The sequence below is a fragment of the Marmota flaviventris genome, chromosome 2 (genome assembly GCF_047511675.1).
Source record: "Marmota flaviventris isolate mMarFla1 chromosome 2, mMarFla1.hap1, whole genome shotgun sequence".
In the NCBI taxonomy this organism is placed as follows: Eukaryota; Metazoa; Chordata; class Mammalia; order Rodentia; family Sciuridae; genus Marmota; species Marmota flaviventris.
This window is the reverse complement of record NC_092499.1, coordinates 74,267,487-74,295,314: the sequence shown is the minus strand read 5'-3', so window position 1 is coordinate 74,295,314 and position 27,828 is coordinate 74,267,487. Positions and strand designations below refer to the sequence as shown.

The following is a 27,828-nucleotide window of genomic DNA, read 5'->3' as shown; positions in this document are numbered from 1 at the left end:
CGCTAAGCTCAGAAGCTCAGGAACCCAAGCTGCAAGACATGAAGATAAACGCTTTAGATCTCAGGCCACCTCTGCAAGAGGACCTCTCAGAGGCGCACGCGCCGCGTGAGGGCCCCGGGCCGGGAGAACCCGGAGGGCCGCTCCGCCCCGCCCCACTGGGGCGCCTAGAGCGCCTGATCGCCTCAGATCCCGTGCCCGCGCACCCAGATCCGCTACCGCCCGCGGTTCCTCCTCCCAAGTGCCGCAGACAGGAGTACCTAGAGGATTTGGGCTTGACGCGGAGTGAGGCACAGCCTGAGACAGCCCCGGCTGGCGCGCCGCGGCCACGCGAGGTCCCCGCCGCCGCCCGCGGTAGAGCCCCAGCCCCAGCCCCAGCCCCAGCCCCAGCCCCTCCCGGAGAGTCGAGGCCTGTGGATCGCACAGTCCGCGCAGTCCTCTGGGTCTGCGTGACGAACATGCCTCTCTACGAGGGCCTAGGCAGCGGCGGCGAGAAAACGGCTGTCGTGATCGACCTAGGAGAGGCCTTCACTAAGTGAGTGGCCATGGCGCCCGCTGTGGCCCCCAGGGGGTTCAGTTGGCTTGAGTATCGGCCCAGCCAGGGTCCTCATTGTGGGCTCCCAGGGCGGTTTCCGGTCTCCCCGTGCTTTTTCTCTGCACCGCCCCCTCCCCCCCCCAAGTGATGGCTTTTGTTTACACCTTGGGGGATGCAAATCCTGATGAGCATGTGGGGCTGGGAGGAAGGGAGACTCAGGGAGCTTTGAGAGGATTGTCCTCGCTGCCTCTGTGGTCATCACCTCAAACCCAAGGGACCTTTTGAGGTTCTGTATAGGGGATGACAGCGATGACCTGGACCCCGCTTACCCTGAGTTCGTTTGATCAGGAAGGCTGCAACCAGTTGTAACGCTTGATAATGATTCCCACTCTAAAATTTTATTGAACGGATCTTCCGTTAGTGCTGGAAATTATTTAAGATAGTGATATTGCTCCCCAATTTAGGGAATTTAGTTAAGGACACTGTCCTTTGTTGGGTTCTCTATACTCTTAGATTAGATTTTTGCATTTAAAAAAAAAAAACAATTTGAAAACATTAGTATGTGCCTTTGGATGGCTGAGAAATCTTTGAAAGCCAGATGGCATTCACAAATTCACAATTCTTAAAACATTTGCATACAGCTTCCAGGGATTGGCAGACCATCTTTGTGGTTTTTGCACCCTAGCTTAAGAGTATATGTACTTGAAGTCCTTATATGTCTTTGAGCACTATCTAACATGTAGTAAGTATTAAATAACTTTTTTAGTTAAGTGGTTAAAAGATACTGAAAAATTGAACCTCAAGAGCTACAAAATTGAATTAAACATAATCCTTGGTTCATACATTCTGTGTTGTTCTGTAAAATATTTTCTTATTTATCTCAATAGGGCTGTGGCTGTGGCCCAGCAGTAGCGCATTTGCCTGGCATGTGTGAGGCACTGGGTTCGATTCTCAGCACCGCATATAAATAAATAAAAGATCAACAACTGAAAAAATATATTTTCAAAAAACTTAACATAATAGATATCTTGAAATTACTGCTCAAAGGTTATTTTGACTGTACATTAAAGAAATAAGCAAAAAGCTATTACACAGGATAGTGTTGCACAATAACTAAATCACCATTAAGTGATGCATTTATAACGGGTATCAATGAAGTCACATAATATAATGCAGATCTAGGATTGTAGAAATTTCTTGTCTCAAATTCAGCTGTAATTAAAAATTGGGGAAAAAATAAATGCTGACCAAAAAGGATACACTGGTTTATTTCAGCATCAAAAACTTGAGATGATTTGATTTTTTTCCTTTAATGTACAAATTACTAATAGATGATACTAAACTCTTAGGGTTTGACAGGACCTGGGTAGTGTCCCTTTGAATGCATCAAAGGTATTTCCAGATATTTTTATAGGCATAGTTTTGAAACAAATACACAAAAACTTAAACAAATATTGAAAAAGTTATAAGTGCAATGTTTTAATTTTTCTTATATTTTCAGGTGTGGATTTGCTGGAGAAACTGGTCCAAGATGTATAATTCCTAGTGTGATAAAAAGAGCTGGCATGCCTAAGGTATTTTTTTTTTTTTTAACAAATAAGCAAAATAAATTCTGTAATATAAAATATTTTAAAATATGACTTCAGATAAGATTGATTAAAATAGTGCTAAATGTATGATATGATCTACCCAAGAGAAATGATATGATCTACCTTCCCAAGAGAAGTTTTTTTTTTTTTAAGTCAACTTTGTGGTCTAATTTTGTATACCATAAATTTGTCACATATGATCATCATTACAACCTAATCTTAGAATATTTTTATCACCCCAATAAGTTTCCTAATACCTACTTATAGTTGATTCCTATGTCCACCTCCTGCTGATGTGCTGTTTCTATAGATTTGCCTTTTTGCACATTTTATGTAAGTGGAATCATATCAAGAAAAAAGTTTTTAACCTTAGTATAATGATTTTTATGCTCTGTAGCATAATATAATCTACTGAACAATTTTATTCTTACCTTATTCAAAGTCTTCATTTCCTTATCTATCTAAAATTCTAAAACCAGAAGAATTTTGAGAAGCCAGTTTTTTTTATTGTTGTTGTTGTTTTTTTTTTGGTTCTTTTTGGTACTAGGATCCAAACCAGGGGCACTTAACCACTGAGCAATATTCCAAGCTCTTTTTTATATTTTATTTAGAGACATGGTCTTGCTGAGCTGCTAAGTGCCTCTCTAATCTGCTGAGGCTGGCTTTAAACTCCAGATCTTCCTGCCTCGGCCTCCCAAATTGCTGGGATTACAGGTGTGTGCAACCATGCCTAGCAACAAAAAGTTTTACTAAATATTAAATAAGTCTTGCTGAAGCTAATTTGGCAAATTAGACATTGAATAGAGTAATTTTTGTCTACCATAAAATTCACTGGTTAGAAAACAAGATATAGGTGATTCTGCTGTTACAACACTATAATCCTGAAAAACCTGTGGTACTTTTTTTGGGGGGTACTGGGGATTGAGCCACATCCCCAGCCCTTTTTTTAATATATTTTTTTTTATGTAGAGACTGTTCTCACTAAGTTGCTTAGGGCCTTGCTAAGTTGCTGAGGCTAACATGGGATCCTCCTGCCTCAGCCTCCTGAGCTGAGACCTTGCCCTGGGACCTTGCCCTGCTGTTGTAGAGTTTCAAAAAATAAAACAAGTTTATAGAGAACATAAAGTTGGAGTAGACTAAACAAAACCTGTGTAACTTTGTGAACAATGAACTAGCAAAGACAATAGTTAATAATTCATGAAAATTCGAATAGCTTTGACTGGTGCTGGAGGCTATCTGAAGAGATATTAAAGATAAAATAAAACTGTGAATTGAAATATTGGCCATTGGGTCCTGAGATAATGCAGGTGGAAGCAAGCTCTTAACCAGTGTGGCTGTTGTTAAATTGGGACCATGAGATACAGCCCAGTAACTTTAAGGATCCATTCTGTGGAGGGATCCTTAGTATATGGGATCACTTAAAACTTTTCTTGGATAGATGTAAAATGATCAGTACCTGTGTGACCACTGGGTTGATGACTTTTTCTTAATGAAGGTTATAACTCTGCTATCATAATTTTAGTTTTTCCCTAATATGAACTAAGAAGACCTTGATAGTATAGATATTATCCCCTTAGTGATCACATAGGAGCATATTCAGTTTTATAAAATCAGATGTTGTAGAGTATATCAATTTATATTGGTCCTGGAATGTATCATACATCTTTTACTTGATTATGGAATCATTTTCTTGATTTCAAAGTTTCTGCAAATGCTTTGACAAGCCAGAAATATAGTAGCTGTTTGTGGTGTGATGTTCAAAATGTGATTGAAGTTCCCATCTATTCATTTTTCATGTCATTGTGTGTTATAATAATTGGCATTACTATGTTACTAGGTAGATTCCTGATGGAACTTAGAACCTTTACATCTTCACTGACATTTTTCTTAGTGCTTTGAGCTTTTATTATTTTGAAAAGGTAAATATATATGAAGATTATCTATTTTGGGTTATACTTGGTTTAGAACATTTTTTAAATGTTCTAAAATCAAGAAGTGAAAAAAAAAATTGAAAAATTAAAAAAAAAAAAAGAAGTGAGGGTTGGGGTTGTAGCTCAGTGGTAGATCACTTGCCTAGCAAGCATGAGGCACTGGGTTGGATCCCCAGCACCACATAAAAAAATAAATAAATAAAAATAAAGATATTGTGTTCATCTACAACTTAAAAAAAACAAAAATAAAAAACATCAAGAAGTGAGCCATGCTGAAGACCTTTCCTTTTAAAAGAGTAGGTGAAGACAGGTCTGTCAATGATACATTGGAGTACTTAGAGCTTTCTGAGGATCTTGAGTGAAGCCTTGTATTACACTCATGATTTGATAGTGCTTACATATTTAGCATTAATGTTCTTGTTTTTAAGATTTTGATGGAGGCAGTACTGGGGAGTGAATCCTAGGGCACTCTACCATTGAACTATATCCCAGCCCTTTTTATATTTTATTTATTTTTAAAATTTTTATTAGTTATTGATGGACCTTTATTCATTTATTTATTTATATGTGGTGCTGATAATTGAACCCATTGCCTCACACATGCTAGGCAAGTGATCTACCACTGAGCCACAACCCCAGCCCCTTTCTTCTATATTTTATTTTGAGACAGGATCTTGCTAAATTGCCTCGATTTTGATGCTCCTGCCTCAGCCTCTCAAATCACTGATATTATAGGCATGCACCATTGTGCCCAGCTTTTACCACGTTTATAAATAAATTACTATTTTTCTTGTCCCTTGGAGTTTATAGACTAGCAGGAAGGTAGACATTTTACAGGTGTGGTAATGTAAAAGGGATGATTTCAGTGCTTTGGAAGTGACTAGGGACTGAACCAAATATAGATTATTTGAGGAGTCCTTTAATGCTTTTTAATCAATATTGATTTTTATTATCAGTCATGCTAACATGGTAAGTCACATAGGCAAAAAAAATGTGTATGAGCATAGCTCTTAACTTACAGATATATACTTCTATTACTACAAACAAAAAATTTTTTTTTTTTTTGCGGATATTGCCAGTTCTTATGGATTCCTAATTTAAGAAATTAATCTATTTTTTTAAATTTTTAATCTATTCCCAATACACATTGCTCTTTATTTATTCTGAGAAAATATATCAGTAAAATAAATGAGCACATTTTAATTTGAGATTATTAATATAAGTCATTTTAATTTTTTATAGCCGATCAAAGTTGTTCAGTATAATATAAATACAGAAGAATTATATTCCTACCTAAAGGAATTCATCCACATATTGTATTTCAGGTAAGATGGAATTCTGTTTGTTTGGGTTTGTTTGTTTCTTAGCTTTTGCAATTAGATGTTTTCTTAATGCCAGTCATAATAATTGTATTGGTTGTATACATCTGATGCGAAAAAGTTTTTTGGCTTTCGTTGTCATTTTTATTTGCTTATTTTCAACCTTTTCAAAAATATATTAGAAAAATTAAAAATATATATATATTTTAAGTATAATGGAGGGCTGTGGATGTAGCTCAATGGTAAAGTATCTGCCTGTCCTGCACAAGGCTCTGGGTTTGATCCCCAGCACCCCCCCTTCACAAACACATACACCAAAATAAATAAATAGATAGATAGATGTGTATGTCTATTAGAAGACTAGAAAACAAAACAAGCATAACAGTGAAAATAAATCAAATGCCCATTAATAAAGGAGATGACATGTAAATTATTATACATCCATACAGAAAGACATGTAGCCAATAAAAAGGAGTTCTGGGGACTTGAGGATATACCTCAGTGGTAGAGTACTTGCCTAGCAGGCACAAGGCCCTGGATCTTTAATCTATGTCTAGTGATACAGAAATGTGGCTTAGGTATATTGATAAGTGCAAAGGGCAAATTGAAGAACATCTGTGGAATGAGTATTTCTGTTCAGATACATGTACACATCCACAAGAGTGAAAAAAGTATATAGACTACTGTTAGGGGTAGTTTCTGGGCAATAGAAGTATAAGGTTTTTGAACTTTACAAGTTAATCTCTGTAACATTTTGAAGTTTTGTGAACATCTATTACTTTTATAACCCCAGAAAAGAAAATATCTTTTTAATGACTAAAGCTAGTAGTCACAGTGGGCTGTGGTTTTAGTTTTCTGAGATAAATGAGTTTCTGAGATTCTGGCATGGTGCATGGCACATAGTAGGAGCTCAGAAACATAACCTTTCTGGGGTGATAAAATGGAGATATCGTTTTGTCATAAAGCTAGGGTAGAGCAGTTTCTCTATTTTTAAATTATTTTTAAATAACTATTTTAAAATAAGTACCAACTTTTTATTTACTTTTAAAAACAAAACTATCTCTTTTCAGGCATTTGTTGGTGAATCCCAGAGATCGTCGAGTTGTAATTATTGAGTCGGTATTATGTCCTTCTCACTTCAGAGAGACCCTCACTCGTGTTCTTTTCAAGTATTTTGAGGTAACTATTTTTAAGTCAAATGATTGAGCTGCTTTTAAACTGGAGAAGAAAGCTGATAGTATAGCTATGTGGTATAGCACTTGCTTATCATGTGCAAGTCCCTGGTTCAGTCCCTAGTACCACACATACACATTCACAAAGTAGACAAGTAATAAAAGTCATACATATTAATATTAGGGAATCTCCCCACCCTCATCCCTGCCTTTTTTGTTTTTTTGATAAACACTCAAAACTTAAACTAAAGAGTCAGCATTTTATTTCTTTCATTGTGTGTATTACACAATATATTTGGGGAATCAGATGACAGAAGCCTCTTCACTTTGGCTTTCTTTCTTTTTATGGTTATTTCATGCTTAACTAACATTTTATCTAACCTTTAGATAGTATATTTCTTATTAGTGTTTCTGGTATTTATTTTAATGTAGTTTGGGAGGATTTTTTTTTTTTTTTTTTTTTTCAGAATTAAAAGGTATATTATGGAATTTATGTTTTCTTTCTTTTGGATCTTTCTAGTTTTTGTTATGCTGATTGCTCTGAATTCTTCAATTTTTTTTTTATTTTATTTTAAGTTTTAAATTCCTTTTAAGTGGAATATTAAAGTACTGTGTCTTTTAGACTAAGTGGGCAGTCCCAGGAATGAGACCTCTCTTGATATTAGTAATATTACTTGAAGTTTTTATTTTATAGGAGTCAAGATTATTTTAAGAATAATTATAAGATTATTACATTTTAAAGTATGCAGAATCTTTCAAGATTATTTTAAGACTGAGAATATATTATAAGAGTATTACATTTTAAAGTATGCCAGAATCTTTACTACTTAATTTATTTAAAATCTCTTCCTTGAAGTTTAGGGTTCTTTTCAGCAAGGGAAAGTGGATGATTATATAAAATGTTACAGTATGTAAGAAATTAACGTGTTGTTTCATGCATTTTACTGAACTTGGAATATATCTAATACTAAAAATCAGTATCTGTGTGGTAAGGGCAGTTAATATTTCCTAAGTTATGTTTTGGTAAGATAGGTACAAAGAACAGATTGCATAGCCCCCTGTTCTTATTGATATCATAAAGTTGGGAATTTCACATTCTGTCAGAATAACACAAAACAAAACAATAAGAATTTATATCCGCTCTTATGTGAATAAAGAAGGTTCTCTGTATCTATGCTTTTAAGAGATTTAGTTGTGTTTGATAACTATCCTTATGTATATGACTAGAATACTTGCTATATCTACTTAGCTAAGGGAAATATAGCTATTATTTTGGCTATTTGATTATGATGGACCAAATATCTAGTGTTTGGGGTGTCACTAGATTGTCAACTTCTCAATGGAGAAAATGTCACACAATTAAGATTTTTGTAGTTTTGTTCTTCAATTTAATTTTAACTGCTAGATTATAGTGTTTTAAAAATATAATTCATATTACAAACTTCACAAATAAATTAAAAATTCTTTTCTGTGTTTTCCTCTGGATGGTAAAGGCATTTGTTTCCTTTTTTTTTTTTTCCCTTTATTTATTTATTGGTACTAGGGATTGAACCCAGGAGTGCTTAACCACTGAGCTACATCCCAGCCCTTTTTACTTTTTATTTAGGGACAGGGTCTGACTTAGTTGCTTAGGGCCTTGCTAAGTTGCTGAGGCTGGCTTTGAATTTGCAGTCCTCTTGCCTCATCAGCCTCATCACTTTATTTTTTTTTAAATCGTCTTTGAACTTATGTTTCCAGATCTCTTTTATCCCATTTTGTTTTCCCACTTCTAAGGAAATAGAACAAGTATTAATAAAAATGTTTTAGAATTATCATTTTGTAATGAAACAACTTCAGTGGTTTTTATTTATGACAGTATTAAATTCATTCAAATCAAGAAACTAGTTTTTAGCTAAATGTTATAAAATGGTTGGATACTATAATAAAAATAAATACTATGTTCCTGTGATGTTTTTTCAAATGTATTTTAATATCTTCAAAAACTGCCACTCATCCTAGTTTTGTTGTTTTCTAGGTTCCATCTGTCTTGCTTGCTCCAAGTCATCTAATGGCACTTCTGACACTTGGAATTAACTCTGCCATGGTCCTAGATTGTGGATACAGGGAAAGCCTGGTGTTACCTGTATCTTTTTTTGTCAACCAGCCAATTATGTAATTTTTACTATGCTTTAACTGAAATAAGTGGTTTATTACAAATGATTTTTTTTTTTTTTTTTTTTTTTTTTGGTACTGGGATTGAGCCCAGGGGTGCTTAATCACTGAGCCACATCCCTAGCCCTTTTTTATAATTTATTTAGAGACAGGGTTTTGCTGAGTTGCTTAGGGCCTCGCTAAGTTGCTTAGGCTGGCTTTGAACTTGTGATCCTCCTGCCTTAGCCTCCCAAGTCACTGGGATTACAGACATGCTCCACTGTGCCTGGCTATTTTTTATTGTATTGAACTATTTGGGGTTATTATATACAAGTATTATTACCATGTAGTAAAAGTTTGCAGGATTTTAAGATTTAAATTTACTTTTTTGTAGAAAGTTTAATTATAGTTGGGTTCTAGTATATAGTCCAAGAGTAGACTTGATGAATATTCAGTTTTCAAAAGAAACAGCTATTTATTTTTCTTTATTATTTATTTTTTAGTTTTAGGTGGACACAATATCCTTATTCCATTCCCACGCAGTGCTGAGAATCAAACCCAGTGACCCACGCATGCCAGGCAAGCGCGCTACCACCTGAGCCACATTCCCAGCCCCAGAAACAGCTATTTATAATGTGTTGAAGAAGTTGACTAGGATAGTTAAATTCTAAGGAAAAAATCATACAACTAGTCATTAGAGAAACTGAAATGATAAAGTATAATTTAAAAGAAATCTTAAAATGGTATGGCAGCATGAATTCAGCCTTCAAATAGCTGAAAGGTTCACTTTTAGAAAAATGAATACATTTTTTTTCTTTTATGTATGGGGGCTTTTATGCAGACAGAATACCATAGGATTTATGAGCCTAGATTTTGGAATCAAATACACAATAAGTGCAAATCTCAGCTATGCTTTTTTTTAAAAAAAATTGTTCTTTAGTTGTAGATGGACACAATATCTTTATTTTGTTTATTTATTTTTATGTGGTGCTGAGGGTCAAACCCTGTGCTCACATGTGCAAGGGAAGTGCTCCACCATGGAGCCACACCCCAGCCCCCTCAGCTATGCTGCTTACTCTAGGTGTGATGTTGGTCAAGTCGTGTAAATTCTTCTGGCCTCTGTTTCCACATCTGTAAAAATAGCAATGATAATATTTCTATCTCATGAAAGAATTACATGGGTTGAGTGAGTTAATGTGTGTGAAGTATTAAGCACAGGACCTGGCACATAATAGCTTGCTCAATTAAGTGTTAGAGTTCTTATGTCATTCACTAAGGAAGAACTTACTAATAATTCAAGTTGTCCCCAGATGGAATTATTATATAAACTGCTGCATTCTTTTTTTTTTTTTTGGTACTGAGAATTGAACTCAGGGGCACTCAACCACTGAGTCACATCCCCAGCCCTATTTTGTATTTTATTTAGAGACAGGGTCTCACTGAGATGCCTAGCACCTCACCTTTGTTGAGGCTGGCTTTGAACTCAAAATCCTCCTGTCTCAGCCTCCCAGGAAGCTGGGATTACAGGCATGAGCCACTGCCCAGCTGCATTTTTTTTTTTTATTATGAACATTTAAGCAGAGTTATCCATAAGTATTGTTAGAATATCAAGGGGACGTTGCTTCATTGAAAAAAAGGTAGCTGAAGTACATGCATGTAAGACTCTTGCAGTTTTAAGGTATCCATGTATATTTATTGGAAGAAATATTTGTGGGGAGGAAATAAAGAATTTTGTACTCCAAGGAACTAAATTAGTAGCTTTTTAAATATAAAGTACTTTGTTTTAATTCTCAAAACAACTCTACAACATGAGTATTATCTTTACATAAATGAAAAATTAAAAGTTGAGAAAGGTAGTTGTGACTAAGAGTCATATGTTTGTGTCTACAACCAGTACTTTTACCAGTATACTTTTTCCCCTTTTTATAGAATATCAGTCAAGCTCTCCTATAGAAATATAATATGGGCCAAATATGTAATTAAAAGTTTTCTAAGAACCATTATTTAAAAAAAAAATCACAAGCAAAAGAAATAAAATTAATAGTATATTTTATCTAAACACTATATTAAGAAATTATTCCAGGGCTTAGGTTGTAGCTCAGTGGTAATGCACTTGTCTGGCATGTGTGAAGTTCGATCCTCAGCACCACATAAAAACAAATAAATAAAGGTATTGTGTCCATCTACAATTAAAAAAATATTTTTTAAAAAGAAACTATTCCAATATATACAGTAAAAATCTTTAATGATATATTTTATTTTTTTCTTTTTTTATTAAAAAGTCTTCGAGCCGGGCATGGTAGCGCACACCTATAATCCCACCATCTTGGAAGGCTGAGGCAGGAGGATCACAAGTTTGAGGCCAGCCTCAGTAACTTTAACAATGCCTTAAGCAACCTTATTAAAATCTTAAGGATCCTCCTGCCTCATTCTAAGTTGCTGGGGTTTTTCATGTATATGCCACTGTACCCAGCTTATTTTTTAAATGTTTTCTTTGGTGAAGAATATGAAAAAGGATATTTCTGTAACTTTTAAAAATAAGAAATAAGAGCCTGTCACCTAAGTAGATTTAGAACAGTACTCCAGAAGTTGAGAAAAATATCAAGAAGACCACATTATATCTTCTAAAATAGTAATGTCCTTGACTGCCATATAGATATATGAAGGAATCCCAGTACTAAATTGTTGGGGAGCACTACCCCTTGGAGGAAAAGCTCTTCACAGGTAAATCTCTTGGAATTTAGCAGGTTCTCTTCACATTTGCTTGTTACAAAAGCAGATACTAATCTGTTTATTGATGAATGTCAGTAGAGGGCTTATTAATTTCATTCATTCCATTCTCTCTTAACTTTGAATGTATTCATCTTTTAAGGATAAAAGCATCATATTTTATTATTTAAAGCATCATAATCTGTTATATAGTAAAAGTGTTGAGTGAGAAAAGGATATTAGTTGCAATATTTTAATTTCTGTGACTTTTTCAAATTTCAGGGAATTGGAAACTCAACTGTTGGAACAATGTACTGTTGACACGGGTGCTGCTAAAGAACAGAGTCTTCCCTCTGTGATGGGTAATTTCACTTTGAGCTGTTTAAGACTAATTTATACTCTTTTCATTTCTTTAACTTATATTTTAGAATTTGCCCCTTGGCATAGTTACTCTGATTTCCTCCAACACTCTGATGACCTTTCCCCAATTATAAGGTCTTCACTGAATTCCTTTTTTTTTTTTTTTTTTCCCCTGGGTACTGGGGATTTAACTCAGGGGCACTGAACCCCTGAGCTCCATCCTCAGCCCAATTTTGTATTTTATTTAGAGACAGGGTCTCACTGAATTGCTTAGCACCTTGCCATTGCTGAGGCTGGCTGTGAACTCTGGATCCTCTTGCCTCAGCCTCCTGAGTTGCTGTGATTAAAGGTGTGTGCCACTGCACCTGGCTCTTCATTAAATTCTTAATGACCAAAACCATTTCTGGCAGTCATTGTTTCTACAGCTTTTAACATCGTGGATCATCGTATACTCTTGAAAATCTCCTTTTCCTCAGCTTTCAGGTTTTTCTTTTGTGGTGTCTATTATTTCTGAATGTTCCTTCTTGGTACCCTCTGCTTTTGCTTTCTCCACTGACTTCTCTAAGGGTCAGTTTTTTATTCCTACTTTCTTCTGCTTTTATTTACTTATTTATTTATATGATACCAGGGATTGAACCAAGGATGCTTACCCACTGAGCTACATCCCCAGCCCTTTTATTATTTTTTTATTTTGAAACCTGGTCTTGCTAAGTAGTGTAGAGCCTCACTAAATTGCTGAGGCTGGCTTTAAACTTGAAATCCAATTGTCTCAGACTCCCTGTGCAAGTGGGATTATAGGCATGCACCACCACACCCAGCTGCTTCTACTTACTTTTTAGTATCAGGGATTGAACTCAAGGGTACTTGACCACTGAGCCACATCCCCAGTCCTATTTTGTATTTTATTTACAGATAGGGTCTCACTCACTTGCTTAACACCTCGCTTTTGCTGAGACTGGCTTTGAACTCTTCATCCTTCTGCCTTAGCCACTGGAATTACCGGTTTGTGCCACCATGCCTCGCTTTCTACTTACTTAAAAGGTGATCTCATCCAATTCCATTACTTCAGTATACCTGTATGGTATTGAGTCTCAGATATGTCACTGAGCCTGATCCTTCTTCTGAACTTGATATTCATATTTCCAGCTGACTATCAGACACAAACTATGTGTGTCACCTGGGACCCCAAACCTAAGACTTCCTGTGTATTTCAGTTAGTGATTCTTAGATGAGAATAACAACATCTTTCTTATCTCCCATTTTAGAAAACTGGGAGTTAGTAAATCTTTTCAGTTCTTCCAAAGAAATCTCTTTCAAAATTCATCTTTTCCCTCCATTTTCCACACCACTTAACATATGAAAACAAAGGTATTATTTTAATCTAATTCCTTTTATTATAGCAGCCTATTCTCTGAACTGATTGTCTATTTCACACTGTTGTCAAGAGTGACTTTCCACAAAAATCTGATTAAATTGCTCTTTTGCTTCAGAATTGTTGTTAGCTCCTATTAATTAAAATCCAAATAATGTTTCATATACAGGTGTCTTTCTAGTCTGACCTGATTCTCCCTCTTACCCTAACTAGTTTATTATAGTCCTTCAAGCACCATGAGTCCTTCTTGCATAATCCTATGCCTTCATTTATTCCATTTATCTACCTGGGATGTTTTTCTTTGCCTAGTTGAGTGTTTAATCCTACAGCATAACTCATCTGGAATGTTACCTCCATTGTGAAGCCATCCTGATCTTCCCCAAACAGAATAATTTGCCCCTTTGTTAATCTCAGAAATATTTTTAAAAATAATTTTTGTGGGGTTGGGAGGGTGTCACTGGGAATTGAACTCAGGGGCACTCAATCACTGAGCCATATCCCCAGCTCTGTTTTGTAGTTTATTTAGAGACAGGGTCTCACTGAGTTCCTTAGGACCTCGATTTTGCTGAGGCTGGCTTTGAACCCTCAATCCTCCTGCCTCCTGAGCTGCTGGATTACAGGCATGCACCACTGTGCCCAGCATTTGGATATCCTTTCTTTAGTTAACCTTTTTCAATTGATTCTAATCTTCCTATCCCAAACTTCCCCAAATCAAATCTATGATAATTCATCATGCAATCTTACTAAAGTTAAGGAATTAAAACATATTGCTGTTTGCTAAATCACCCACATAGCAGGATCAGAAATGGAAATACATTTAAAATTTCTCTTTTTTAAGATCCTTAGCAAAGGTAAGATATAGGTGTTAGATATAATTGAGTATTCTCAGTTGAATTTTCAACAGCATCTTTCATTTAGTATTTAGAATTTATTTCATCTCAACTTGGTGATATATGCCTATAATCCCAGCAACTCAGCAGCTGAGACAGAAGGGTTACAGTTGGATGCCAGTCCAGGCAACTTAACAAGAGCCTGTCTCAAAAAAATAAGAAGGACGGAGGTGTAGCTCAGGGGTAGAACACCTGTGGGTCCAGTCCCTCCTGGGAAGCCAGCAGGTGGCAGACAGATTAAGTATCCTCTTCCCAAAGCAGCATCTGACTTTAGCTAAATTAAACCATTTATTTGCAAACCTACTTTTTATTTTTCATTTTGAGACAGGGTCTCTCTAAGTTGCTTAGGGCCTTGCTATTGCTGAGCCTGGTCTTTAATTTGCAGTCCTCCTCTCTCTGCTTCCCAAATCACTGGGATTACAGGTGTGTGCCACTGCACTGGCTTTTAGCACTCGACCACTGAGCCATGTTCCCAGCCCTATTTTTTTTTATTTTATTTACAGACAGGGTCTCACTGAGTTGCTCAGCGCCTCGCCTTTGCTGAGGCTGGATTTGAACTTGGCGATCCTTCTGCCTCAGCTTCCTGAACCGCTGGGATTATAGGCATGCAACACTGCACCCGGCTTAACACTTATTCTTAAATTGCAGGTTTTTATAATCCAGTTACATTTCTCTCATCTATTTTTCCAGCCAAGTTTAAATGTTTTGGAATATCTTTATCCTTTTATGAGCTAGATTTTAACTCTTAAAGATAGAAATCTTCAAACTGTTTTGATCATACACTGACCTCCCAGGTTTTAAAAAACTTTGAATGTGTACCCTCAATATATATGTGTATTTACAAACTACACACACACACACACTTTTATTGCTATATTCTGAGCGCAAAAAAGTCAGAAAGGATTAGATGATGTATAATCCTAAGGACATAGTTATTAATAGTAAACATTTTTCCCTTTCAAAACTAGTATGCTTTTATTTAAAATTAAGGTTTAACATCTCAAAGTTGTGGTTTTCTTGTTTGTTTGTTTTTGTTTTTTGCTTCCAGGGATTGAACCCAGGGTCATTCACCCACTGAGGCACATCTCCAGTCCTTTTTTTCTCTCTCTCTCTTTTTTTTTTTTTTAAATTGCTGAGGCTGGCTTTGAACTTTTAATCCTTCTGCCTCAGCCTCCTGAGCCACTGGTATTACAGGCATGCGCCATGGCACTCAGCTCCATCCAAAGTTGTGATTTTTTAATGTCATTTAATTAATTAATTTATTTGAAGTACTGGGAACTGAACCCAGAGGCATACTCTGCCACTGAGCTACATCCTCATCTATTTTTACTGATTTTTTATTTTGATAACAGTCTTGCTGGCCTTGAACTTGTGATCCTCCTGCCTTATCCTCCCCAGTAACTGGATTACAAGTGTGTGCCACCATATTCTCATAATTTAATTGATTTTAATGCTTGATTTGACTGGCCATCAGAATTGACAGGTATAGAAGACAAGATACATAGATCTAGGTCAGAGAATAACATCATTATGTTTAAGAAATCATGATCCATTTTTGCAGCCACAGATCTCTAGCTTCATTGATGTCAACAATTTGTTCTTATAAATCAATCAAAATATTTTTACATATTTAAGAATGAATTAAATATCTTAGTTTAGAAGACTGAAATTTTGGTTAGAAAATTCTGTTTCTAACTCAGAAAACAAAATTGTTGGTGACAACACCATATAACATTGGTTAACATAACATAACATCCATTTTCAAAGGCTCTGTATGTTGCTTAGAATTCTTTGAAATTGGTGCTTTCTCACTTTTTTTAAAAAATATTACCTTTATCTTGAAGGAAATTAAAAGACTATGTGATCCTTTTTGAAAATATGTATTGAATACCAAGTGGGGTGACTCATGCCTGTAATCTCAATGATTCTGGAGACTGAGGGAGGAGGATCACAAGTTTGAGACTGGCCTCAGCAATATAGAGAGATTAGCAACTTAGTGAGACCCTATCTCAAAATAAAAAGGGCTGGGGATGTACCTCAGTGATAAGGCACCCCTGGGTTCAATTTCCAGTACCCACACCCCCAAAAAAGATACACACAAACACACACGCACACACACATACCAAATACACATACACACACACATTGATGGATTAGCATATTACTAATAGTTACTTATTATCAAAGAAAAGATAAGGAAACTTGGAACATTTTGTAAAAGAAAAATAATTCGTCCTTAAGTCTTAGGTTTCTTCTAAGTACAACTAGTAAACAGCTTCATGGTTAAAGATTTTCTTGGTCAGTCCTATTTAATCCCAGTTACCCTACTTTATTTTAATGGTTTCATTTTTATAAAATTTACAAGTGTCTGACTTTTTGTAGCACTTTTTCACACCTGACTTCAACTTCTATGCCTTCTCTTGACTTTGATGAAATTTATTCTCCAAAAGCAAAATTAATTTTTCTATTAGGGTTGTTAAAAAATTGTAGTAGTAATACCTTTTTAAGTTTTGCTGAGCTAAAAAATGGAAATGTGAATGCAGTTTATTAGGCTTATAAATTATTAGTAAAGTTCTATAATTCTAAATGAAATTTTTGTTTTAGGTTCAGTTCCAGAAGGTATCTTAGAGGACATTAAAGGTAAACTAAGTTCCTGTTTTTATCCTTTTCATTCTTTTTAGTTGTAGATGGACACAATATTTATTTGTTTGTTTGTTTGTTTATTTTGTGGTTCTGAGGATTGAAACCACATGTGCGAGGAAAGTGCTCTACTACTGAGCCCTAGCCTCAGCCCCTCCTTTCAATCTTTAGTGTTAGTTTGGATGGTATGTTTTTAAATACTTACATAGAAAATAAAGTCATAATGTAAAATCCTAAAATATTTAGTGGATAGGTTACAGAATAATATAAATAAAAGTTCAGATTTTCTTAAGACCCATGGGAGCTCTTTCATTATTCACGATATGTTATTGAAGCAGCTTCTCAATTATATATGGAGTATATAGGGTTACCAGGAAACTATTAGCTTATACAGTATAAAATAACAGTTGTTTAAGAAAACCACTAATTCAGTGTCATCTGATATTTCTTTTATTACTTGAGTTTTTCTTTGTACATGTTTAATAAGGTTAGTCATTTTTACTGACTATTCAGAAATTCTAGAATTAGAACCAAAGTATATTGGATTCACTTTAATAAGATGTATTACTTCTACTTTGCTAGAATAGATTTTTATGATAATATTCAAATTGGGTTTCTAGTATTTTTATTCACTACAAAGAAAAGCATTTAAAATACAATTTATGTTCTTCAGTACTTGGAGTATCATGTAAAATTAATACTCTGAAATTCTTATAGAAAATTAGATAATAATGGATTTTAGAGTTAAAGGGATTTGAAGATAATTTAGTATAGTCAGTTTCCTGAAACATTAGATCATTTGTTCTTTGTCACCCAAGTAGGTAAAATGAGCATCAGGTCTATAAATAGATCTTGTTCTTGCTCTTCATTATATTGCTTTATTATATAGTATACTTACCTAAAATTTTTTTTCATTGTTACAAAATTTTAGTCATTTGTAATCAAGCCTATTGCAACATTCAACAAGAAAATGAATTTATCTCAAGTAAAATAATGCCTTTCCTTCCTATTTTTCAGTCTTATTCTCCATGATATAACAGTTGTTGACCATGTGAATTGTTTCTTTTATATGACCTCTAACTTATAAAAACTTGTTTAACTATCCTGTAAGGAAAGCATCCAATTGGTAGAAGTTTAAAAGATAGATATTCAGTATTGGTGAGATTCTAGAAAAGTGAATATATATATGTAATATTTAATTCTAATAAATAAACTTTTTGGGAAGCAATCTGTCATGTTAAAATGTTTTAAATGTTCACTTCATTTAAAAGGGGAATATTGAAAGATGTTTGATAACTTCATAATAAGGAATATCAGGTAGCAATTAGAAAGAAGGAGCTAGATAAGTAAATTTGGAAAGATGTTGATAATGTTAAGGAAAAACTATGGTGTTGAATAATATGTACAAAAGGATCCCATTTCTATTAAAGATAAGTATGCAACACACTCATAATTCAATAAAATTCTTTTCATAATACATGTCGTTTGCAAGTAATTCAGCCAAGTCATCATGTTTCCTGTGTTTAACTTCAATTCTGTTTCTACTTTTAAATTTTTGTTCTCAGAAGGAAATAATTGTGCCAAAAAATTCTGCAACTGTTCTGAGCAAACAAGATTTTTTAATAAAGGTTCAGAAAGAACAGGGTGGTGGAGTAAAAATATGGTTTAAAAAAAATTGTTAGATTGGAAAAGCTACATTTCAGGATACTAAAATATGTTTTAGTATCCTGAAATGTATAAAGGTTTTCCTCAAAGGTGGTTTTCTTTTTTCAGTATGGCTTTACTTTACATGAACACTTGACTAGAATTGTTAAGATAACTGCTGTGTAATTTTACTCTGTTCAGTTAATCACAAGCCATTAACAGTCTTTTTTCCTCCTTTCTTTTTAAGTGCGCACTTGCTTTGTAAGTGACCTGAAGCGTGGACTAAAAATCCAAGCTGCAAAATTTAATATTGATGGGAATAGTGAGGTAGGTTAAAAAGTAAATATACCTTATTTTTTCATAGGTTACAACATGTATAGACTTACACTTATGATATCTTTATTTCAGCGTCCCTCACCGCCCCCAAGTGTTGACTATCCATTAGATGGAGAGAAGATTTTACATGTCCTTGGATCGATCAGGTTAGATCTTAATTTTTATGAGCACAATAATAAGCAAAATAAATTCTTGGCTTTTAAAAAAACTTGTATTTTTATAAGCCCTTATTATAGTATTGCCAGTTTGACAATAGAGATTTTTTTTGTTGCCTGTTTTTCTTCTACAGTACTAGAAATTAAATCTAGGAGTGCTCTATCACTGAGATATGTCCCCAGCCATTTTTATTTTTTTGTTGTTAATTTTGATAGGGGGTATCTCACAAGGTTGCTGAGACTGGCCTCAAACTTTCAATCCTCCTGCCTCAGACTCCCAAGTCTCTGGGATTAAAGGTGTGCAAAACAATGCTTGGCCAGTTGAGTTTTTTCATTAAGCTTCATAATTCATCATTAATTATATTTAGGTTTTTAAAACTTTAAAAAAGTATATTTTCCTGTTATCAGAATAATTCAGAATTAGTTTTAGTAACAAAACTAGCAATTCTTTGAGGCATAACAAGAAGTTTGATACCAAATATTTGATAAAAAACAGGTAGTGGACCTGATGGCATTGAGTACCATTATATTGCTTCAGGGATAATATGTCTTTTAAGTCCAAACCTAGACTCCATAGGTTGAATCCCATGACTCTTTTTTCCTTTTCTAGACCATACTCCAACAATTGGCCTCAGCTCTTTTGCATTATTAATTTATTTAGAAATTGGCTGGATCATCTTATAAAGCGTAAAAATATGCTACAATATCTTTCTTAAAAAATTAAAAAAAGAAAAGGTTTGATGCTTTAAAATAGAGGCTTATAAACTTTTGTATAAAGGACCAAAAAATACATGTATGGCTTTGTGGTTCATATGGTCAGTCTCCTTGCAGCTACTTGGCTCTACAGTTGGGGCACAGAATCAGCCATAGACATGCTAAATACTAATGAATTTAGCATGGCTGTGTTCAAGTAAAAATTTATTTGCAGAAATAGGTTCAGGGCTAAATTTTACTCACAGGCCATGATCACCTGACTCTCGCTTTAAAACATTGTTTTGGTAGACAGAATGCCTTATTCCAAACATAATCAATTATCAGGATTAATTAGTAGTTCACCTTTTATTATTTATTTGAATTAATATGTAACACTATGCAATAAAGGAACATTTTTAAAAGTCACATGCTAAACATTATATTTTAACAAAATTCATAAGTGTTTTTTTAAATACTTATTTTCTAGTTGTAGTTGGACTCAATACCTTTATTTTATTTATTTCTATGTGGTGCTGAGGATCGAATCCAGGGCCTCGAATGTGCTAGGCGAGCTCTCTACTGCTGAGCCACAACCCCAGCCCATAAGTGTGTTTTTATTTTCACTTTTAATCTTTTATTATTTTGGTGGTATTGAGGTTTAAACCTGAGTTATAGCATATGCTAAACACACACAGTACCACTGAGCCATATCTCAAATCCCCATAAATGTGTACTTATTTGAAAAACTGCTGGGTTTGGCAGTGTACTCCTATAATCCCAGTAGCTTGGCAGGCTGAGGCAGGAGGATCCTGGGTTCAAAGCCAGTCTCAGCAACTTAGCAAGGCCCTAAGCAACTCGGCAAGACCCTGTCTCTAAATAAAATATAAAAAAAGGGCTGGGGATGTGACTCAGTGTTTAAGCTCCCCTGGGTTCAATCTCTGGTACCAAAAACAGAAAACCTTTGAGGATGTCTGCTTATAGAGTTCTGAGTTAAGTTTACATAAGCCAGTAGTTCATAGTTTATGATTTCCAGTTGTCAGTTGGTGGTCTTAAAGTATATCAAGAGCTTAAGGTGCTGTGAATCAGTCTTGGTACATAATCCTTCTAGTTATTTTCTTCTTGACTTTTACAGTTGTCTCACCTGTATTAAAAAACTTTCTTAAATTTTTGTCTTTCTAAAGCAATCAACATATCTTTCATAGAACAACTTTTTTTCTATCCTAATATTCATTGGTTAAGTAATAATTATTAAGTTATACAATTTGAATATCAAATCAAGTGATAAAAGATTTGGAAACAGGAAACCCACTCTTCATAGCATGCATCTCAACTGGTGGAAGCAGAAGTTTGCACACACAACAGCAAGGGGCTGACTTGCCAAAAATGTTTAGCATACTGCTGGCCTCAATTTACTTGAATGATGAAAGGGAAAGAGTTTAGCAAGTGGGTTGAATCTCACTAAGAGAATTTTGTGTTTTGAAAAGATTTTAGAGCTTTAAAATGTGTATCCTGATTTTATAAAAATAGAACTTAATACACATTTACAATTGGTTTTATATTGCATTGGTTAGGATTTGATTTGGCCACAAATTATAAAAACATGAAGATAGTGGCTTCAGATGTTCCATCTGTCATCTCTGGGATATAGCCCGATCCTTAAGTCTAGGATAGTTGGCCATATAGTTACCATGTCTATGTTTCAAGCAAATAGGCCTAAGAAGAAAAAGTGCTTTCTCTCCTTTGAAGAAAATGTTTTTGAAATTCCATATATCATCACTTTTCTCAATCTTATTTTCTCGTATTTGATTATATGTAGCTATGTGTTTTAACTGGTGGGGTTCTATAGCCAGACATAAATGTTACATACCTAAAATCCCAGTAACTCAGGTGTCTGAGATAGGAGGTTCTCAAGTTAGAAACCTACCTGGGAAACTGAGCAAGATCCTGTTTAAAAATAAAGAATAGTAGTTCAGCCATAGAGTACCCCCTGGATTCAATCCCTATTATCTACCCCCCAGCACACAAAGGAGGTCATATTTTTAAATTTTTCAAGTAATATTGATTAGTTACTAAAAATAATAGAGGATTCCTGAGAACCCTTCCAGTTTTTTTCATGGTCATATCTTAAATAACTATAGTATAATATCAAAACTAGCAAACTGTATTTCTGTTGGGGATGTTAAACCACAGTGGTGTTTTTTATCGCTACAATTCCAGGTCTTTTCATTTTTTATTTGGGGGCGAGGTTTTGCTAAGTTGCTGAGGCTGGCCTTGAACTTTAGATCTTCCTGCCTCAGCCTCCCAAGTTGCTGGGATTACAGGTGCACACCACTGCACCTGGCCTATAAGTGGAATCTGAAGAACATCAAATATCTAGAAAAAAGATAGAACAGTAACCACCAATGTGACAAGGGGAAGAAAGTGGAGAGAAGGGGGCTAAAGGACACAAATTTATAGTTTTGCAGGATGAAAAAATCTAGAGATACGGTGTTCACTTAAGGATTATAGTAAACAATATTGCATTATATACTGAAAACTTGCTAAGAGTAAATTTTAGCTGTTCTTACCACAAATAAAAAGGTAACTATGGACAGGAATACATAGGTTAATTTGCTTGACTGTTTTAATAATTTCATTATATATGTTTATATCAAAACATCATTTTTTTTACCTTAAATATATACAATAAAAAATAGAAATATTTCATCAACTTGAAGATCTTTTTCATGCTGCCCCAAAATAGTTCTTTTAATTTGATAAAAGGGGAATGGATATTTTATTAGGCAACTAGCAATCTTTGTCGTGTTTAATTTTTAAAAACAGCCAGGCAGGAGGTGGGGTTGTAGCTCAGTGGTAGAGTACTTGCCTAGCAAGTGTGAGGCTCTGGGATCGATTCTCAGCACCACATATAAGTAAACAAATAAAGATCCATCATACTTAAAAAATAAAAAACAGCCAGGCATCACCGTGCACACCTGTAATCCCAGCAACTCAGAAGGGTGAGGCAGGAGGATAACAAGTTTGAGGATAGCCTCAGCAATTTAGCAAGGCTCTGTCTCAAAATAAAAAATGAAAAGGGCTGGTAATATAGTTCAGTGACAAAGCACACCTGGTTCAATTCCGAGTACCAAAAAAGGAAAGAAGGAAGGAAGGCATATTGAGGGGCTTTTAGTTATTTTTAAATCCCTTGTATCATTGACTTATATACTTATTGAATCTTACTAACTTTTACAGAATACTGTTTCTCTTCTGTTATTGGATTTTGGGAGGTGTAATTAGGTACAAAATATATGTTAATCTATACATAGTAATAGTGATAGCTAATACTTAGGGAATACCTGTGTGCCAAAACTTGCTCTACTAACTCATTGAATCAACCCTGTGAGGCAGGTACTTTTATTCTCCTCATTTATAAATGAGACCATCTTGTATTTTTAAAAATTTTTTTTTTTAATTTTTAATATTTATTTTTTAGTTTTTCAGCAGACACAACATCTTTGTATGTGGTGCTGAGGATCGAACCCGGGCCGCACGCATGCCAGGCGAGCGCGCTACCGCTTGAGCCACATCCCCAGCCCCTTTTTTAAAATTATTCTGCATTAACATAGTACTTATACATAAAAATTAGTGTCAATACAGCTAATGGTTTATTCTCTGTCATATTATATAATATCAACCAAACCCTGTCTTTTTGTAATTTCAGAGATTCAGTTGTGGAAATTCTCTTTGAACAAGATAATGAAGAGAAATCAGTTGCCACGTTAATATTGGATTCTCTTCTGCAGGTATTTTGTTAAAAGTTTCTATTTTGACAGTCCTTCAAGGAAATTTTTTAAATGTTATTTTCTCTATGTCCTTGTCATGTATTATTTTTGAGAAGAAGAAAAACAGTGAATTTTTTGTTTGTTTTTATATCCCTTATCTCACTAGCAATTGTGCTTGTCAAATTTTACTAGCTTTTATAGAGTACTACGGTTCCCCCCTTTTTTCTTTTTCTTTGTAAACTCAGGATTGAACCTAAGGCCTGGCAAAAGCTAGGCATGCACTTTACCACTGAGCTGTATCCCCCACCCTTTTTTTGAGCATTTTATTTTGAAACAGGGTCTTGCTTAAGTTATCAGGGTTGGCTTTGAGATTGAGATCCTCCTGCCTCAGCCTCCCAAGTAGTGGGGATTACAGCATGCCTTTTTTAGGAATCCTTTTTTACTGTTCCTTTTCCAGTGGTTTACATTTTTTTGCTTTTTAAAACTTTTCTGTTGAATGTTTTAGTTAATGAGCTTCAGTTTGACACTGAGATAGGTAGGTTATCTATATTTCAAACCCAAGAATAATTACTGCCCTGAACATATGTATGTTTTTCAAAGCAGGGATACAGTTTTTACTTTATACCTTGTATGGTTTGTGGTTTCTTCAAACTCAGGTTTGTATAATTTTGAATTTTAAATTCCACATGGCAAAGCCCAGCAAAGTGGTCCGTGTCTGTAGTCACAGCTACTCCACAGCATGGCAGGAGGATCACTTCCCTAGGAGTTCAAGGCAAGCCTGGCCAATGTAGCAAGACTCCATCTCAAAACAAATGAATTCCATAAGGCAAATGATACTATATCTCTTTTGTTTAATGACTATCTAAAATAATATCATCTTGTATGACCATATCATTCCTTATTAGAACTGTTGTGAAGATAATTTTTAAGTGTTATGTTATCTTTCTACTCAAAAACTGGCCCTGGATATAATACTCTGAAGATAACACTATAGAAAAATTAAACTTCCACATATTTTCCTAACTTCAAAAGAAAAGTAACTTTTTACGCTCTTGGCCCAACTTAGTCATTCTACTTTGTAAATGAGAACCTATCCAAATACCAGTGGCAAATACCACATTGCTGTAGTCCCAGAAACTGAGGCTGAGATGGGAGGATTGCAAATTGGAGGCAACTTTTAAAACTTGTCTTAAAATTAAAAAAAAAAAAAAGGCTGGGCATGAAGCTCAGAGGCAGAGCACCTTTGGGTTCAATCCCCAATACCAAAAACAAAACAAAACAAAAAATACATATTTACTGCCATATGCCCTGTGGATTTAAAAGTTCTAAGTGCATATAATATGGTAGGATTATGGTGGTTGTATTTGATACATAAAAAAAAACCTTGCAGGTGCCTTTATTGTAATATAAATGATGAAGTATTTAATCTATACTACATACTTCTATGTATTTGCTTTAATCAAGCAGTACTTTCCCAAGTAAGGATAAATTCCTTTCTTTCTTTTCTTTTTTTTAAATAACAGTGCCCAATAGACACCAGGAAGCAACTAGCAGAAAATTTGGTAGTCATAGGGGGCACATCTATGTTGCCAGGATTTCTCCACAGATTGCTTGCAGAAATAAGATATTTGGTAGAAAAACCAAAATATCAAAAAACACTTGGCACCAAGACATTCCGAATTCACACTCCACCTGCAAAGGCTAATTGCGTAGCCTGGTTGGGAGGTAAGAATTTTGTTTTTAATAAAGGGGATTCAGGGGAAGGGATAAGGGAAGACAGTGGAATGAGTCTGACCTAACTTTCATGTGTACATATATGAGCATACCACAGTGAATCTCACCTCATGTATACCCACAAGAAACTAACTTTAAAAAAAAAATAAATAGCAAAAAGGTCAGTAGAGAGAAGGGAACAGAGGGAGGAGGGAAGGGAAAGGGGAGGTATTGGGGTCTGAATTAGAACAGTTATATTCCATGCCTTTATAATTATGTCAAAATGAATTCCAATGTTATATATAACTAAAAAAAAAAAAAAAAGAAAAAAATAAGTTAGATTTAAAAACATTATGTAATAATTTGTTTCTGAGCAGCATGAATATAAAATGATTATATTAAATAAGTGTTCAAAATTGCCTGCTTAATAAAAATAATGATTCAATTTTCTCTGAACAGTGACTATTCTTTATATTAATCTTCAAAATAACAAGAAAAATATACCTATTTTTCTTGTTATTTGCATTGTGATTTTAAGTAAGTTTTTCTATTCAATTAAAGTTATCTCTCAGAGTAATGATAGTTATAAATTTATTCTAATGATGTTCCATTGCTCAAAGCAATCCTTCCAGAGCTAAAGAGCCACAAATGAAAATTGACCCCTTTATGTTTGATTATACTCAGAACATTCTCTGAATGATCCTTTCACTGAAATAAGCAAATTGCCTACTAAGTAACTACTTTGAAGAGAAACACAATTGTGAATCTGTATAATTGTATACATTCTGACATGTGTTTTATTATGCACTTAGAGCAAGTTAGGTATCAGGATTATATTATACATTCAGAGAGAAAAATAAATTATTAAGATTTTTAAATGAACATAGTATTTCTTGTAGAATTTGGTGAATAATGTAATTTTGATCTAGGACAAATGAATTTAATGGATTTAATAACTAAATTACTTTTATAAAAACTGACTCGTGTTTTTATAAGGTCTTCAGTATAAAATCTTGGGACTTTAAAATGATGCCTATTGAGTTTTACCTGCCATTTTATTGAAGTGTGGCAAGAGGACACTAAGAAAATTGTCTTAATGAGAGTATTTACACAAAGCTGAATGCCGCAGTCTGGCTGGGCACCACTGAAAATACCTTTTATCTCACTTTCTTCCAGACATAGTAACACTTGTTATCATACTCAGTATCATCTGCTGAAAGCTATTTAGTTACTTTCAAAACAGAAATTAGGGCTTACCCTATTATTTAGAATACAGCATAACTGGTATTAAAGAGTGTGAATATGCACTGCTGAATTTTACCAGTCCACTTTTTTCATACAGTAGATATATGGCTATTCAAAGGTCTCTGGTAAAACATTTTAATTTAACTGTAAAATTATTTTTACCACACAGGGGCTATTTTTGGAGCATTGCAAGATATACTTGGGAGCCGTTCAGTTTCAAAGGAATATTATAATCAGACGGGCCGTATCCCTGATTGGTGTTCTCTCAATAACCCACCTTTGGAAATGATGTTTGATGTTGGGAAAGCTCAGCCACCTTTGATGAAGAGAGCATTTTCCACTGAGAAATAAAAGTTTGATTAAAATTCAACTTTTCTTCATTTCAAATGTTTAATCAATTATAAGCAAATTGTACAAAGTATGTGGGATTCTTTATTATAGATTACTTTAGTGGAAATGAAAGCATTACTGTATATACTCTCTTAATTTTTAATTAGTTTGACTTTGTTTCTGTTGTGTAGTAATAAAATGGTAGCTATTGCTGTTGTCTTTCTATCAGTGAAATGTAGGTAAGCACTTTAATTTTGGAAGTTCATTACACAACACAGTCCAGTTTTCAAAAAGAATAATAGCATTCTTCCACAGTTCACCTAATCTGTCCTAGGTACTGAAGACTTCATTCACTTTATTATTTTCAGCAGTTATTTCAGTTAATGAATGAAAGGTGTTAACCGTTATCAGTTATTTCAAAGAATAACATGAGTCTGTTTTTAAAATTTTTTTCTTCTGCTACTCGTGTGTCCATATTATAATAGTGTGGCTTTTCCGGGAATATATTTGATTCTTTGGACTGAGAATGTTTGGTAGCAGGGTCAAGCATTTGACAAAGTATGGAAATATTCACTTTTTAACTTTACAGTTTCTTTTATGAACAGTTCTACATTTCAAAGCTATTTCATTTTTATGTAACATTCCATCTGCTCTATAAACATGTTTTCACAATATTATTAATCCCTGCTTTTGTGCTTTATATATTCTCAGGGTCAGGGGTTCTTTGAAAAATATACTCATCCATTGTTTAGCTTTTATTTTTATTTGTTATGTGTTTACGTTTTAAAATACTTCTGGCAGAGCCCAGCATGGTTGCACACATCTATAATCCCAGTGAAGCAGAAAGATCATGAGTTCAAAGCCAGCCTCAGCAACTTAGACCCTAAAAAAAAAACAGGTCTGGAGAACCTCTGGGTTCAACCTCCAGTACCATGATTAAAAAAAAAAAAGACAAAAAACTAGCATTACTTTGTCACTATGTGCCACTTTAGTAGCCCAAGACCAAGGTTTATTTGATATCTACTGAATGCTGTGTACCTATTGTAATATAGTGTTAGATACTGTAAGTGCTACAACAGTAAGATGTAGATCTTTGCCCTTATGTATTTGCAGACTAGTAGAAATGGTTGTGTACACAAATGATTATATAGAACAGTATGGTGGATGCCACGAAAGGTATCAATTGCTTGTTTTTACTATATTTAATTCTGACCAGTAGTGGGAAACTTCATGGAGGAGGCTTTTGACCTAGTTTCTGAAGGATGAGTAGGATTTCAGTAGTTGGGAGGTTATTCCAGGTTATA

General features: G+C 34.6%; 1 protein-coding gene across 1 annotated transcript; it reads left to right on the top strand.

Annotated features, from left to right (window-relative positions):
• Positions 1–181: 181 nt before the first annotated feature.
• Actr10 (actin related protein 10) lies at positions 182–26,564 on the top strand. The gene is made up of 13 exons (XM_027929759.2): positions 182–532; positions 2,034–2,106; positions 5,295–5,377; positions 6,442–6,550; positions 8,558–8,665; positions 11,330–11,397; positions 11,665–11,744; positions 16,609–16,644; positions 18,536–18,615; positions 18,697–18,770; positions 23,176–23,257; positions 24,760–24,961; positions 26,364–26,564. Exons 1-13 carry the CDS (start codon positions 456–458, stop codon positions 26,543–26,545), a joined length of 1,254 nt encoding a protein of 417 aa, XP_027785560.1. The 5' UTR covers positions 182–455; the 3' UTR covers positions 26,546–26,564.
• Positions 26,565–27,828: the final 1,264 nt, after the last annotated feature.